At 39.8% G+C, this 12,635-nt stretch overlaps 1 protein-coding gene across 2 annotated transcripts in view; it reads left to right on the plus strand.

The window, feature by feature from the left end:
- Nucleotides 1-12,635, plus strand: part of LOC131434444 (dynein beta chain, ciliary) — a 69,785-nt gene that overhangs the window by 56,111 nt on the left and 1,039 nt on the right. For both annotated transcript variants that reach the window (XM_058601162.1, XM_058601161.1), the window contains 7 exons: nucleotides 7,742-9,091; nucleotides 9,153-9,322; nucleotides 9,379-9,876; nucleotides 10,017-10,095; nucleotides 10,151-10,753; nucleotides 10,814-11,130; nucleotides 11,191-12,607. In XM_058601162.1, the coding sequence (XP_058457145.1) occupies nucleotides 7,742-9,091; nucleotides 9,153-9,322; nucleotides 9,379-9,876; nucleotides 10,017-10,095; nucleotides 10,151-10,753; nucleotides 10,814-11,130; nucleotides 11,191-12,607 (4,434 nt within the window). The remainder of the gene's footprint in view (nucleotides 1-7,741; nucleotides 9,092-9,152; nucleotides 9,323-9,378; nucleotides 9,877-10,016; nucleotides 10,096-10,150; nucleotides 10,754-10,813; nucleotides 11,131-11,190; nucleotides 12,608-12,635) is intronic.

The raw sequence follows: 12,635 nt of genomic DNA on the forward strand, positions 1-12,635 counted from the left end.
TCATCCGAACTCAACTGACACAAGATCAGAGCATACCAATTAAAGCTTCAAATCGTGTTATGGCACTTTTTGTATAGCAACAACCTACCTCTAGCACGCGTAGGACTGAAACGTGAGCTATAATTTTGCTTATATTTATAGATTCGCGCGCTTCCAACAGCTTCGCTTTTGCATCGATTGAACCAATCAAAGCGATGCTTTCCCATTGATATATCGCTTACACGTTCAAAACCGTCGTCTATGGCAGGGAAATCCAGCATGCCGGAGATTTTTAGCAGATAAAATAGGACACTGTTCAAAAGCTGACCACATTTCTACTTGTATTTATCCTTGAATTTCTAATTTGCACCCCTATATAGAATATCAAGATGTGTAGGAAAGGGAAAACTATTCTACAAAAACGTGATTACTGGTTGATCTCCAAAGTAATAATGTTTTCTCAGTTCTACTTTTCACATCTAGAATTGCTTAAATTAGGAATTGAAAGCATTTATGAGTTATGGTGTCATGTTACAATACTACACGAGAATTGATAAAACGTTGTTTTCTAATGGAACAAATACTGTTCAAGCAATAAAATGTCTAGAAAAGCATTATCCGGGCTGTGCTCCAAGAAAATCAACCATTATTGACTGGTATGCTGAATTAACAACTACGATACACCACCAGGGCTTGCAAATTGAAGCATCGAATATTAACAAAAGGGTTTCATCATCTGTGCTATTCACACACATTCGTATGTCAGGTAGAATTCACAGCGAAACCCAAGCAAAGAGAGCTGCTTCGTTCGTTCATTAGTTCATGAATATGCCCACTTGCTGAGACCTATGGTTCATGAGGTTAGCATTTGATGAATGGTTCACATATTGTAGATGCCTATGAGGAAACTAGATTCATAACTTTTAGTTCCGATTAATATTAATTTAAAGAACATTGCTTTTAGTGTTTCTATATACATATATATACACAGTGTATACTGCCAAGAAACAAATTGATCGTTTTGAAAATGGGCTCAAATGCAAAATTTATGCTATAAAATGTATAAAGTATGTTAGTAATGTGATCCAATTTGGTCTTGGAATGCGATCATTATGTTAAAAATGATTTCTGTAAACCTACACTTTAAAAATAAACCGTAAACATTGCCTATATAACTTTGGTTCGCGTCTTGTAGCACGCCGTAAAGCAAGGTCTTCTTTCTCATACAATACTAACGAGAGCGAACCCTTCATTTCATTACATTGTTATGGATTGCTTAGTCCATGTGTTAACTGAGACCGAGAGCACAGACAATTCACTTGGCAAGGGGAATTGGTCTGCTCAGTAGCATATACTCTCACGCATCCAGTTTCTCTCTAATATAGGTCTCTCATTCAGCTATGTCAAGCAAAGTGTTCACTGCAGATGTTTTTTGTTGCTTCGTTCGTTTGAAGATTCACAATACAAGCCCTGTACACCACACTCTGGTCGTCCAAATGAGGCTGTTGTTCCGGAAACTGTTCATAAATTCATTCCATCGTCATGGACAATCGAAAAGTGATATTGCCGGAGATATCTGACATCTTGAAAATGTTAAAATGAAATGCATCCACCAGCAAAAAAATTCGGAGAGGGTTTTCATAATATAGGGAAGACCGGAGTTAAATCGGACACTTTTTAGAAATTCATTATTGGGTTCCATTATTGGGTTTTTACTCAAGTCATGTCTACCTCGTCATCTTTAAGCGCGTTTACAAAGTCAATCCATGAACCGAAATAATTGCAGGTTTATAGGATATTTAAACTGTCCTGTTCAACCCCGTGTACGGTCTAGCCCCTGTCTCCCCTAATAATTTCTTGAGGTTTGGGACGGAGGAGGACTCGAACCCACAAAATCCCTCCTCTATATACGAGCTTGGTATTCACATTTTCGGATTATCACTTGAAACTTATCGTTTCGATGGCTAAATTCTATGAATTGAAATTCGAATTTCTACCGCATCCACCATATTCATCGGATTTATTTATCAGCAACTATTTTCTGTTCTCAAATTAAAACGACGGGTGGATAATGTCGCAGAAATAACTAGAACGGATAACATTGACATGCATCTTTCACACTTCGGGGAATAGATAATCGTTCGTATTAGTAGAATGTGTGAATTTCGCTGCTTCTATTACTTCGTTTCCGGATTCGTAACGGTTAATCTATACTAAATCATGACATGCAGTTAAATAACATGAAACATGTAGTTTTTTTGTAGATTTAGATAGGAGGAGTATGTAGATTTAGATAGGAGGAGTATACTAATTGGGAATATTTTACTGGTTCTAAGAAAATCCGATTTGTGGAATCCGGAATTTATCCAATGTTTACAATAGTTAATCCTTTTTACCTTCATTTAATTTTCGAGTTCTGGAACTGGATTCAAGAACTAAATTCAATCTGAGGTTCAGAATTCAGTTGCTAAATTCTGGTTCGAAATCCAGATTAAGAAATCAGGACAAAAATTTCATTCTAGAGCTATGGAACAGCCTTTTTTCCAGAATCCAGGTTCCGAATTTAGATCCACAATTATGGAACTGAATTCTGAATTTTCAGAATTTTAGTTCTAGAACTGAATTCAAAACATGCATTCTAGCCTTAATACGGTAACTAAATTCAGGTCCAAAATCTAGCTCCAGAACCAATACTCTGAATTTAGTTCCAGCATGCAAATTCTGAATTATAGAAATGAACATCCGAATTCTCAGTTCAGAAAATAATTTCTGGTAGATCTAACATTAAGCTCCAGTTCCAGAGTTATAGATCCAAATTCTGAGCCTGTAATCTAGAACTAAATTCGGAAACTGAAGTCTGAAACAAAATTCTAATCTAGAAATTATGTCCAGAATCCAGGTGAACCGGAATCACGGTTTTAAATTCAGTTCCCTTCCCCCAACATTAAGTTCCTTTCCACTGCTTGTTGAAAGCAACCGCTCGACACGACATCCGAAATGTGAATGAGAGCACGACCTGAGCGTTGGAGGTTTGTGGTTACTGATGTTGGCGAGAAATACTCACCACGACGTCCAGTTCCATCAAACACACTAGAATAGATGAACGATTTTCGATCAAAGTTTACCTTTTATTTTCGTCCAGTAGAACATCGTGACTGATATGTGCCTCTCAAAATCGTTTAATTTGAGAAAACTAAGTTTTTGAGTTATTTGAGGTTATCTTACACTGTTGAAAATTTAATCACAAATTGCTGATCATTATATTTGATGACATGTAAAAAGAATTATGTCGTTACGTGGAGTACAACTTGAGATATTCATAATTTAGCTCTACCCATTATGTCAGAGACATAATGTCAGACACATAATGCGATAATCAAAATATCTGACATCACTTGTGTGAATAATAGACTTTACTTTGTAAACGGAATCACCCAGAGTGAATCACTTCTTACCTGTGCAGCCGTCCGTGATGCAATGAATGAATGGTCGATGATTCGATTGACCTAATGCCATCGTCCCCACTACAGTTGTCATGGCATACTATGCGTGGATTATTATAAACTCATCTGTACCCACACATCTACCCCCTTCTTAAAAAAAAATATATTGTCACTGCAGCACTAACCTGAAATTCGCCGCATAGAACCGCGCAGCGAGAATTTTTAACGATTTCAGTTAAACCGTAATATAATGTGGTGGCTTTGGTACAAAAAACCCTATCACGTGATGCCTTTTTTTAATGGCCTATAACAAAGTCAGTCAAACTTATAAAAATTGCTGGGCTGGTTACCAGTACATTCTACATAGTGGATTAGTTTTTTTTTATGCCAAGTCCTAAAAAAAATAAAATGTAGTCCTCTCGGAATAAAAAATCTGGCAAAAGATCCGGTTTGTTAGTGTCTATCGAAATGAGAAAAATCTTACATATGTTCAGATAAATATAGAGCATAGGCAGCTCTGTTCTGTTTTTGTTATTTCTCGGTTAATTTTTCAAATGATTCAATTGATTTAATATTCGTAAATTAGTTCCAAACTAATCGATTACATGTTACTTGATTATCTGGATTAATTGCTTACTCGATATTACGACATCCCTAATTTTGTCGTCTATTTTCGATCGTCGTCTCTACCGTTTATCGGTTTTATTTGCAATTATGATTAAATAACTCTAACTTTAAAAAGTGCAACAAAGCTTGAATTTTCCTCTCATCAATAAAAAGAAATACCTATTGTATTTGAAAGAATGATCGTACCACATGGACCGAAAGGCACTGCGCACTATAATACATTTCTGATATATTGTCGCTGCAGCACTAATCTGCAATTCGCTGGACAGTCCAGCGCAGCGACGTTGCCGAGCGACGTCAGTTGAACTGCCATTTCCTATACATCAACTGATAGAACCGTGTTACTTTACACATATTTTGTTGTCTTGTTTATGAACCACGTGCTTCAACATAAATGAATACATTGTCTTGCCTCCACTATCGAAGCACATAACGATGGAATATTACTTTCTGAATGCTCTTAAAGTTGATAATGTATGTTCGGGAATCAATGGGTTTGACACTGAACGTTACAAGGGAGTGAATTTTCGTACAATTATGAATGATTAATATATCGCATGACAGTCTATATACCATTGGTGCACAGTGAACTTCGCTGGAGCAACATAATCAGGCGAGAGAGGCGTCGCTTCCAATTTTTATCTGCATGCACATTCCCCGTGTTATCCAAACACTTGTGTTAAAGATTTTAATCTCATGCAGATAAACGGTTTTTCTACCGTGGCTGCAGTTCAAAAATCTGCAACATTAGTATAAGAACTTGTTTGTTTGCCATCAACCCTTTAGTGATCCAGCAACGATCGGATTCTCACTGTGTTATTAGTCAGAACCAAGGGCTAGCTGACGAAAAATTACACTCCATGTAGTGGCGTAGCGTTTTTAGGGGGGCGACAAACTTTTTTTTTTTCGCTCGTCCAGGTCACCTTTCCGAAGATGGAGTTCAGCTTTTTTATTTTTGCTCACTAAATCTCTTTTTTTCCACTCATATCTTATTTTGCCCCGGGTGCAAAATTTCCTCGGTACGCCACTGACTCCATGGTAAGGTAGAAAGTGTTCCAGTCCGTGCCGTGAATTGCACGACGTTATTGCATGTACTGACTCCATGTCGGCCTGGTCAACTAATTCGTCAGATATCGGTTCATCATCTGAATCGCTTCGACAGCCAACCGATCGGGAATATATTCCACCATTCGCTATGTTTTTTCGTTTAGTTATCATGTATGATTAATCAGGTGTGCGCAATCTGAAGATTCACTTTGAATAGCGTGATTATTAAAATTAGCTTTTTTCATTTTGCGCGCCCACGTGGCTAGTTTTTCTTGTGCGCGACATTTACAGTCCGCTTACTCAATTATTTCCTGGTCCGCTTCCAATGCGCGACCTTCTTTGTCCGCTTCCAATGCGCGACCTACCTGGTCCGCTTCAAATGCGCGACCTACCTGGTCCGCTTCCAATGCGCGACCTACCTGATCCGCTTCCAATGCGTGACCTTCCTGGTCCGCTTCCAATGCGCGACCTTCCTGGTCCGCTTTCAATGCGCGACCTTCCTGGTCCGCTTCCAATGCGCGACCATATTGATCCGTTTTTCTAATAATTTAATGTTACGCAATCTTTCGTCGGCTATTTCTTTTCTGCCGAATATCTATATATATATATATATATATATATATATATATATATATATATATATATATATATATATATATATATATATATATATATATATATATATATATATATATATATATATATATATATATATATATATATATATATATATATATATATATATATATATATATATATATATATATATATATATATATTGCGATCTGGGTGATTCCGTTGATGTTGAATAACTGAAATAACTCCTGGCAGGATCGCCATTGTGAATAATAGACTTTACTTTGTAAACGGAATCACCCAGAGTGAATCACTTCTTACCTGTGCAGCCGTCCGTGATGCAATGAATGAATGGTCGATGATTCGATTGACCTAATGCCATCGTCCCCACTACAGTTGTCATGGCATACTATGCGTGGATTATTATAAACTCATCTGTACCCACACAACTTGCATATCCTGAAGTCACCAAAACGAATTCAAACCAATATACACAATGTCCTCATACGCAAAGCAGCCGAATGTTTGTTTTATTTGCACTCGTTTGGTGCAAACTTCGCTCTACGAACGGTTCACTAAACCAGTGGTGATTGCCGAAAATTTGACAGAAGCTGCTATATTGCTATCTATATTGTATACAACATTTTCAATCCGGTAGAAGATGCTACAAGAACTCGAGTCTCTCAATGCATGAACCGTGAGAGAATTTTGCTACATTACTTCGCTCCACTTCATACTCTGAGTATTTCACGCCCTTAAAAAAATGAACAGTCTGATAATGATTGGTGCTGTGTGGAATTTCCCAAGAGAGAATCGCAAGTTGACAATTATCGCAGAAAATCGAATCGAGGATTTAACTTGATGATTCTTATACTAGGTTGCAATATTTCAAAACCCTTGTGTGGAGCATTCACAGACATTTTCATAGACACAACTTATACAAAGGTTATATGCACATAGTTAGAATAAGCGGCAATAGTAAAATGATTCTATCGCAATTATCAACTGCGTGTATAGAATCGGATCGCGAAACGAGAATAAGCGACCGTTTGTTGCTTCAGAGAGGATCCCCACAGCAGCGTGCTTCGATTCTCATAAATGTCATCGAGAGAAATTCGCTCTCGCACTGGAATCGATTCTATGTTAAATGAGCCATACCGGGTTTTTGTTGTTGCGATGATATCCGTTTCTCTTTGATGGCACTGATTCAATCGTGTGAAGAGTTGCCAGTGAGCGTTCTTTGATACAATAAAAGCCATCCTAGCACTAAACTGATTATTTCCACGTGCAATTTGCATATTTCAACAGTTGAATAATTCTAATAGCTCTTTATTATACATTTGTAACCCTTACAAGGGCTGATTTTCAGGATTCTCTCCGTAATTGTTCACTTTTCGGGGTATTTCGCACCAATGCAAACTGATGCAGACGGTGCAAAAAAAAATTCCGCCTTATTTTTTCCAACACCAGAAACGGGGTGCAAGGCCAATATGCAAAACATCGATTTGATAATACCAAAAGAAGAAAATTATTTGCGATAATTGGTGGAGGTTCCGAAAAGAACCGATTTATTAAGTCAGTTCGATGCTCCATCAAATTCGCCATTTCATCAAAAGCAGAATATTCCATCCTGAAACTGAAATCTTGTACATGAATGATTAATTCTGGAACTGGAACTATATTCAGGAACTTCTTGCTTGGAAGCCATCTCGATATCCACTTGATAGATTGTAACGAAATTTTACACAAGTAAACGTTACACTCAAAATCCCCAAAATTTTATAAAATTTAATTAAAAAAATCTCGCGTCTCGATCAATGCGACCATCTGTATCTTCTCTGCTCAATCCACACAATAATTAATTTTACTCTTAAATGAATCTCAATCGGTACAGAGTGGTTTAGAGATGTTTGAACGTCGTTAGAACAATTGTGTTACTCTGGAAGGAAGATACATTGATGAATAAAATCGAAATTTGGAAAAATGTGATGTTCTCTTTCTCAGATCGGGAACTTTTCGACGAACGCGTTAAAGGCGGATAAAAATCATAACACTTTTTATGTTTTCAGAATGAACTTTCAGGATTGTACCTAAAAGCCGGTATGAAAAACGTCGGTATTATGTTCTTGATGACAGACGCTCAAGTGTCCAGCGAAAGTTTTTTGGTAGTAATCAACGATCTACTGTCGTCCGGTGAAATTGCAGATCTATTCCCCGACGATGAAATCGAGAACATAATATCAGGAGTACGTAATGAGGTCAAGGGAGCCGGCTTGGTTGACACCCGTGAAAATTGTTGGAAGTTTTTCATCGATCGTGTTCGTCGTCAGCTGAAAGTTGTACTCTGCTTCTCTCCGGTAGGAACTACCCTACGCGTTCGCTCGCGCAAATTTCCCGCCATAATTACCTGTACCCAAATCAATTGGTTCCATGAGTGGCCGCAGGAAGCATTGATGTCCGTGTCGTTGCGTTTTCTACAAGAGTTAACGATCTTACCGAACGATTGCAAAGACTCAATTGCACGGTTCATGGCTTATGTACACACCTCGGTTAACTCAATGTCGAAAGTTTTCTTACAAAACGAGCGACGCTACAACTATACGACTCCGAAATCTTATCTGGAGCAAATTAGTCTGTATGATAAGTTGTTGAAGGAGAAACATGGCGATTTGCGCCAAAAAGTAGAACGACTCGAAAATGGGTTGGAAAAACTCCGAACCACCGCCGATCAAGTTGCGAGCCTAAAGCAAAAACTAGCAGTTCAGGAAGTTGAACTCAAGGAGAAAAATGAAGCGGCAGATGCTCTCATTGAAATGGTTGGTGTTGAAACGGAGAAGGTACAAACCGAAAAGGCTATTGCTGACGAGGAAGAACAAAAGGTAGCAGTGATTGCTCAGGAGGTCGCCAAAAAACAACGCGATTGCGAAGAAGACCTTGTTAAAGCAGAACCCGCATTGATTGCTGCCCAGGAAGCTTTGAACACCCTCAACAAAGCCAATCTAACTGAGTTGAAGTCGTTCGGTTCGCCTCCTGGTGCTGTGACCAATGTTACCGCTGCCGTAATGGTTCTACTAGCTCCGAATGGTAAAATTCCAAAGGACCGTAGCTGGAAAGCGGCCAAAATCGTTATGGCAAAAGTGGATTCATTTCTGGATATGCTCATAAACTATGACAAAGAGCATATTCACCCGGAAATCATAAAAGCTATTCAACCGTATTTGAAAGATACGGAATTCGATCCTGACTTTATCCGTTCAAAATCGGCTGCCGCAGCTGGATTGTGTGCTTGGGTTATCAATATTATCAAATTCTACGATGTTTTCTGTGATGTCGAACCCAAAAGAAAGGCACTAGCGGCTGCCAATGCCGAGCTCACTGCTTCCCAGGAGAAATTAGCTTGTATCAAGAAAAAAGTCACGGTTAGATCAGGACTTCCAGCTTACATTGCATAGATTTACTGACAATTGTTCGATTTTTCAGTCACTTGAAGAACAGTTAGCCACATTAACTGCTGATTTCGAAAAGGCTACTGCAGATAAAGTTAGATGCCAACAGGAAGCAGATGCTACACAGGCCACCATTCAACTTGCAAATCGTCTGGTAGGCGGTCTGGCAAGTGAAAATGTTCGTTGGGCAGAAGCTGTAGCCGAGTATACATGAATAGAATTGAATCCTATTTCGAAATGAACCAACGGTATCGTTTCAGATTCATGCAACAAGCAACCACCTTACCGGGTGACATACTCTTGATTACGGCTTTCATATCATACGTTGGGTGTTTCACGAAACAGTTCCGAACAGATCTGTTGAACAAAATGTGGCTTCCGTTCCTGAGAGCCCTAGAACCCGGCATACCTATAACTGACAGTCTTGATCCATTAAGATTACTGACCGATGACACTCAGATTGCAACTTGGCAGAACGAAGGTTTACCAAGCGATCGAATGTCCATCGAAAACGCTACGATTCTGTCCAACTCCGATCGCTGGCCGTTGATGATCGATCCGCAGCTACAGGGTATCAAATGGATCAAGCAAAAGTACGGTGAAATGTTGAAGGTTATAAGATTAGGTTCAAAAGGATATTTAGAGATTCTCGAGACAGCACTGGCTAAGGGTAGTACAGTTTTAATTGAAAACATTGGCGAAAACGTTGACCCTGTTCTGGATCCGTTGCTAGGCCGGAATCTGATTAAAAAAGGAAGGTAAGTCGCACTTCTATAAGTTTTCTTTGCTTTGGAAATAAATGAAATTACCCGGGTAATTAAAGTGAAATATCCCCTAATTCCTAATACCTATGGCATTCTAAGCAGAGCAAAACAATAATCATTCTGTCACATTGCAGAGCCATCAAAATTGGAGACAAAGAAGTGGAATATAACCACAATTTCAGGCTTATTCTACATACCAAACTAGCAAATCCTGTGAGTATAACACCAATGCCTAAATCGTCCAAATACTCAACGTATCGTGTTTCAGCACTACAAACCAGAAATGCAAGCTCAAACAACGCTCATTAATTTCACCGTTACACGTGACGGCCTTGAGGACCAACTGCTTGCGGAGGTTGTCAAAGCAGAGCGTCCGGATCTGGAGGAACTGAAGGCGGACCTCACGAAACAACAGAACGACTTCAAGATTATGCTCAAAAGACTGGAAGACGATCTCCTTTCGCGTCTTTCCTCAGCCGGTGGCAACATCCTGGGAGACACAGCCCTGGTAGAAAACCTCGAAACAACTAAGAAAACGGCTGCTGAGATCGAGGAGAAGGTTACCGAAGCTAAGGTTACTTCGAAGGAGATCGACGAGGCGCGGGAACACTATCGTCCAGCGGCAGCGAGAGCCAGTTTATTGTATTTCATTTTGAACGATTTGAACACGATTAACCCCATTTACCAATTTTCGCTAAAAGCATTCAGTGTGGTCTTCCAAAAAGCTATTTCAAGGGCTGAACCAGCAGAACAGGTTCCATTGAGAGTCCAAAACTTGATCGATTGTATATCTTTTTCGGTTTTCCAATACACTACACGTGGACTGTTCGAGTGTGATAAACTTATTTTCATGTCTCAAATGACTTTTCAGGTAAGTTTAAGAATCCTAACCCGTTACAAAAAAAACCGCATTGCTCAAAACTCCTTACAGATTTTGCTTATGAGCGAAGAGATTACCCCTGCCGAACTAGATTTTCTGCTACGTTTCCCCATCAAACCGCATGTCACATCTCCTGTTGACTTCCTTACAAACTTAGCTTGGGGTGGAATTTGTAGTTTGGCCTCGAAGGATGAGTTTCGTAATCTGGACCGTGACATCGAAACCTCATCAAAACGCTGGAAAAAATTGATCGAATCGGAGTGTCCCGAAAAAGAAAAATTCCCTCAAGAATGGAAGAACAAAACCGCCCTGCAAAGGCTCTGTATGATGAGAGCTCTGAGACCAGACAGAATGACCTATGCAATGACGTACGTAGAATGAAGGTTACTGTAATTCATTATATTGATTTTTTTTCTTCCGTATTTTAGTGACTTTATAGAGGAAAAGCTAGGCGCAAAATACGTTGAGAATCGAACTATGGAATTTGCAAAATCTTTCGAAGAAACGAGCCCATCTACACCGATTTTCTTCATTCTCTCGCCCGGTGTGAATCCCTTGAAGGACGTTGAAGCATTAGGAAAGCAACTGGGTTTCTCGTCGGACCAAAATAATTTCTACAACGTTTCTTTGGGTCAGGGACAGGAAGTGGTAGCAGAAGCTGCAATGGACAAGGCGGCAACAGCTGGACATTGGGTTGTGCTGCAAAATATTCATCTTGTGAAGAAATGGTTACCCTCACTGGAGAAAAAGTTAGAACATTACTCTGAGGGATCACATGAGGATTACAGAGTGTTTATGAGTGCGGAACCTGCCGCTACACCGTCGGCCCATATCATTCCCCAAGGTATCCTGGAATCATCGATCAAAATCACCAATGAGCCCCCAACCGGAATGCAAGCAAATCTTCACAAAGCTTTGGATAACTTTACCCAGGAAACATTGGAGATGTGCGGAAAAGAAGCTGAGTTCAAAGTGATTCTGTTCTCACTCTGTTACTTCCATGCAGTAGTAGCGGAACGTCGCAAGTTTGGCCCCCAAGGATGGAATAAAATTTATCCCTTTAACGTCGGTGATCTGAATATCTCAGTATCGGTTTTGTATAACTATCTGGAAGCGAACTCAAAAGTCCCGTGGGAAGATCTTCGTTATCTATTCGGTGAAATTATGTACGGAGGTCACATCACCGACGATTGGGATCGTAGAACCTGTATAACTTATCTGGAAGAATTGATGCAGCCCGACCTGGTTGACGGTGAACTATTCCTGGCGCCTGGATTCGCCGCTCCCCCGAATACTGACTATGCTGGCTACCACGCCTACATAGACGATGCAATGCCTCCAGAATCTCCATACCTGTACGGATTACATCCAAATGCGGAAATCGGTTTCCTGACTACGACTTCGGAGAATCTCTTCCGAACCGTCTTCGAAATGCAACCACGCGATGCAGGAGCTGGATCAGGTACGACGGTTACTCGAGAAGATAAAGTCAAACAGGTACTCGATGAAATTTTGGAGAAATTACCCGAAGAATTTAATATGTCTGAGATCATGGGAAAAGTTGAGGAACGTACGCCGTATGTGGTAGTCGCATTCCAAGAATGCGAACGAATGAATTATCTAACAGGCGAGATGAAGAGAAGTCTGAAGGAATTGGATCTCGGTATGAAGGGTGAGCTGACGATAACATCCGACATGGAAGACCTGGAGAACTCATTGTTTCTAGACCAGGTGCCAATTATATGGTCTGCCCGGGCATACCCGTCTTTGCTTGGTTTGACAGCGTGGTTCGTTGATCTGTTGTTGCGGTTGCGTGAACTTGAAACATGGTCTGCAGATTTTGTCGTAAGCTGAACTTCTTGACGGTATCGAA

The sequence above is a fragment of the Malaya genurostris genome, chromosome 3 (assembly GCF_030247185.1).
Source record: "Malaya genurostris strain Urasoe2022 chromosome 3, Malgen_1.1, whole genome shotgun sequence".
NCBI classification, from domain to species: Eukaryota; Metazoa; Arthropoda; class Insecta; order Diptera; family Culicidae; genus Malaya; species Malaya genurostris.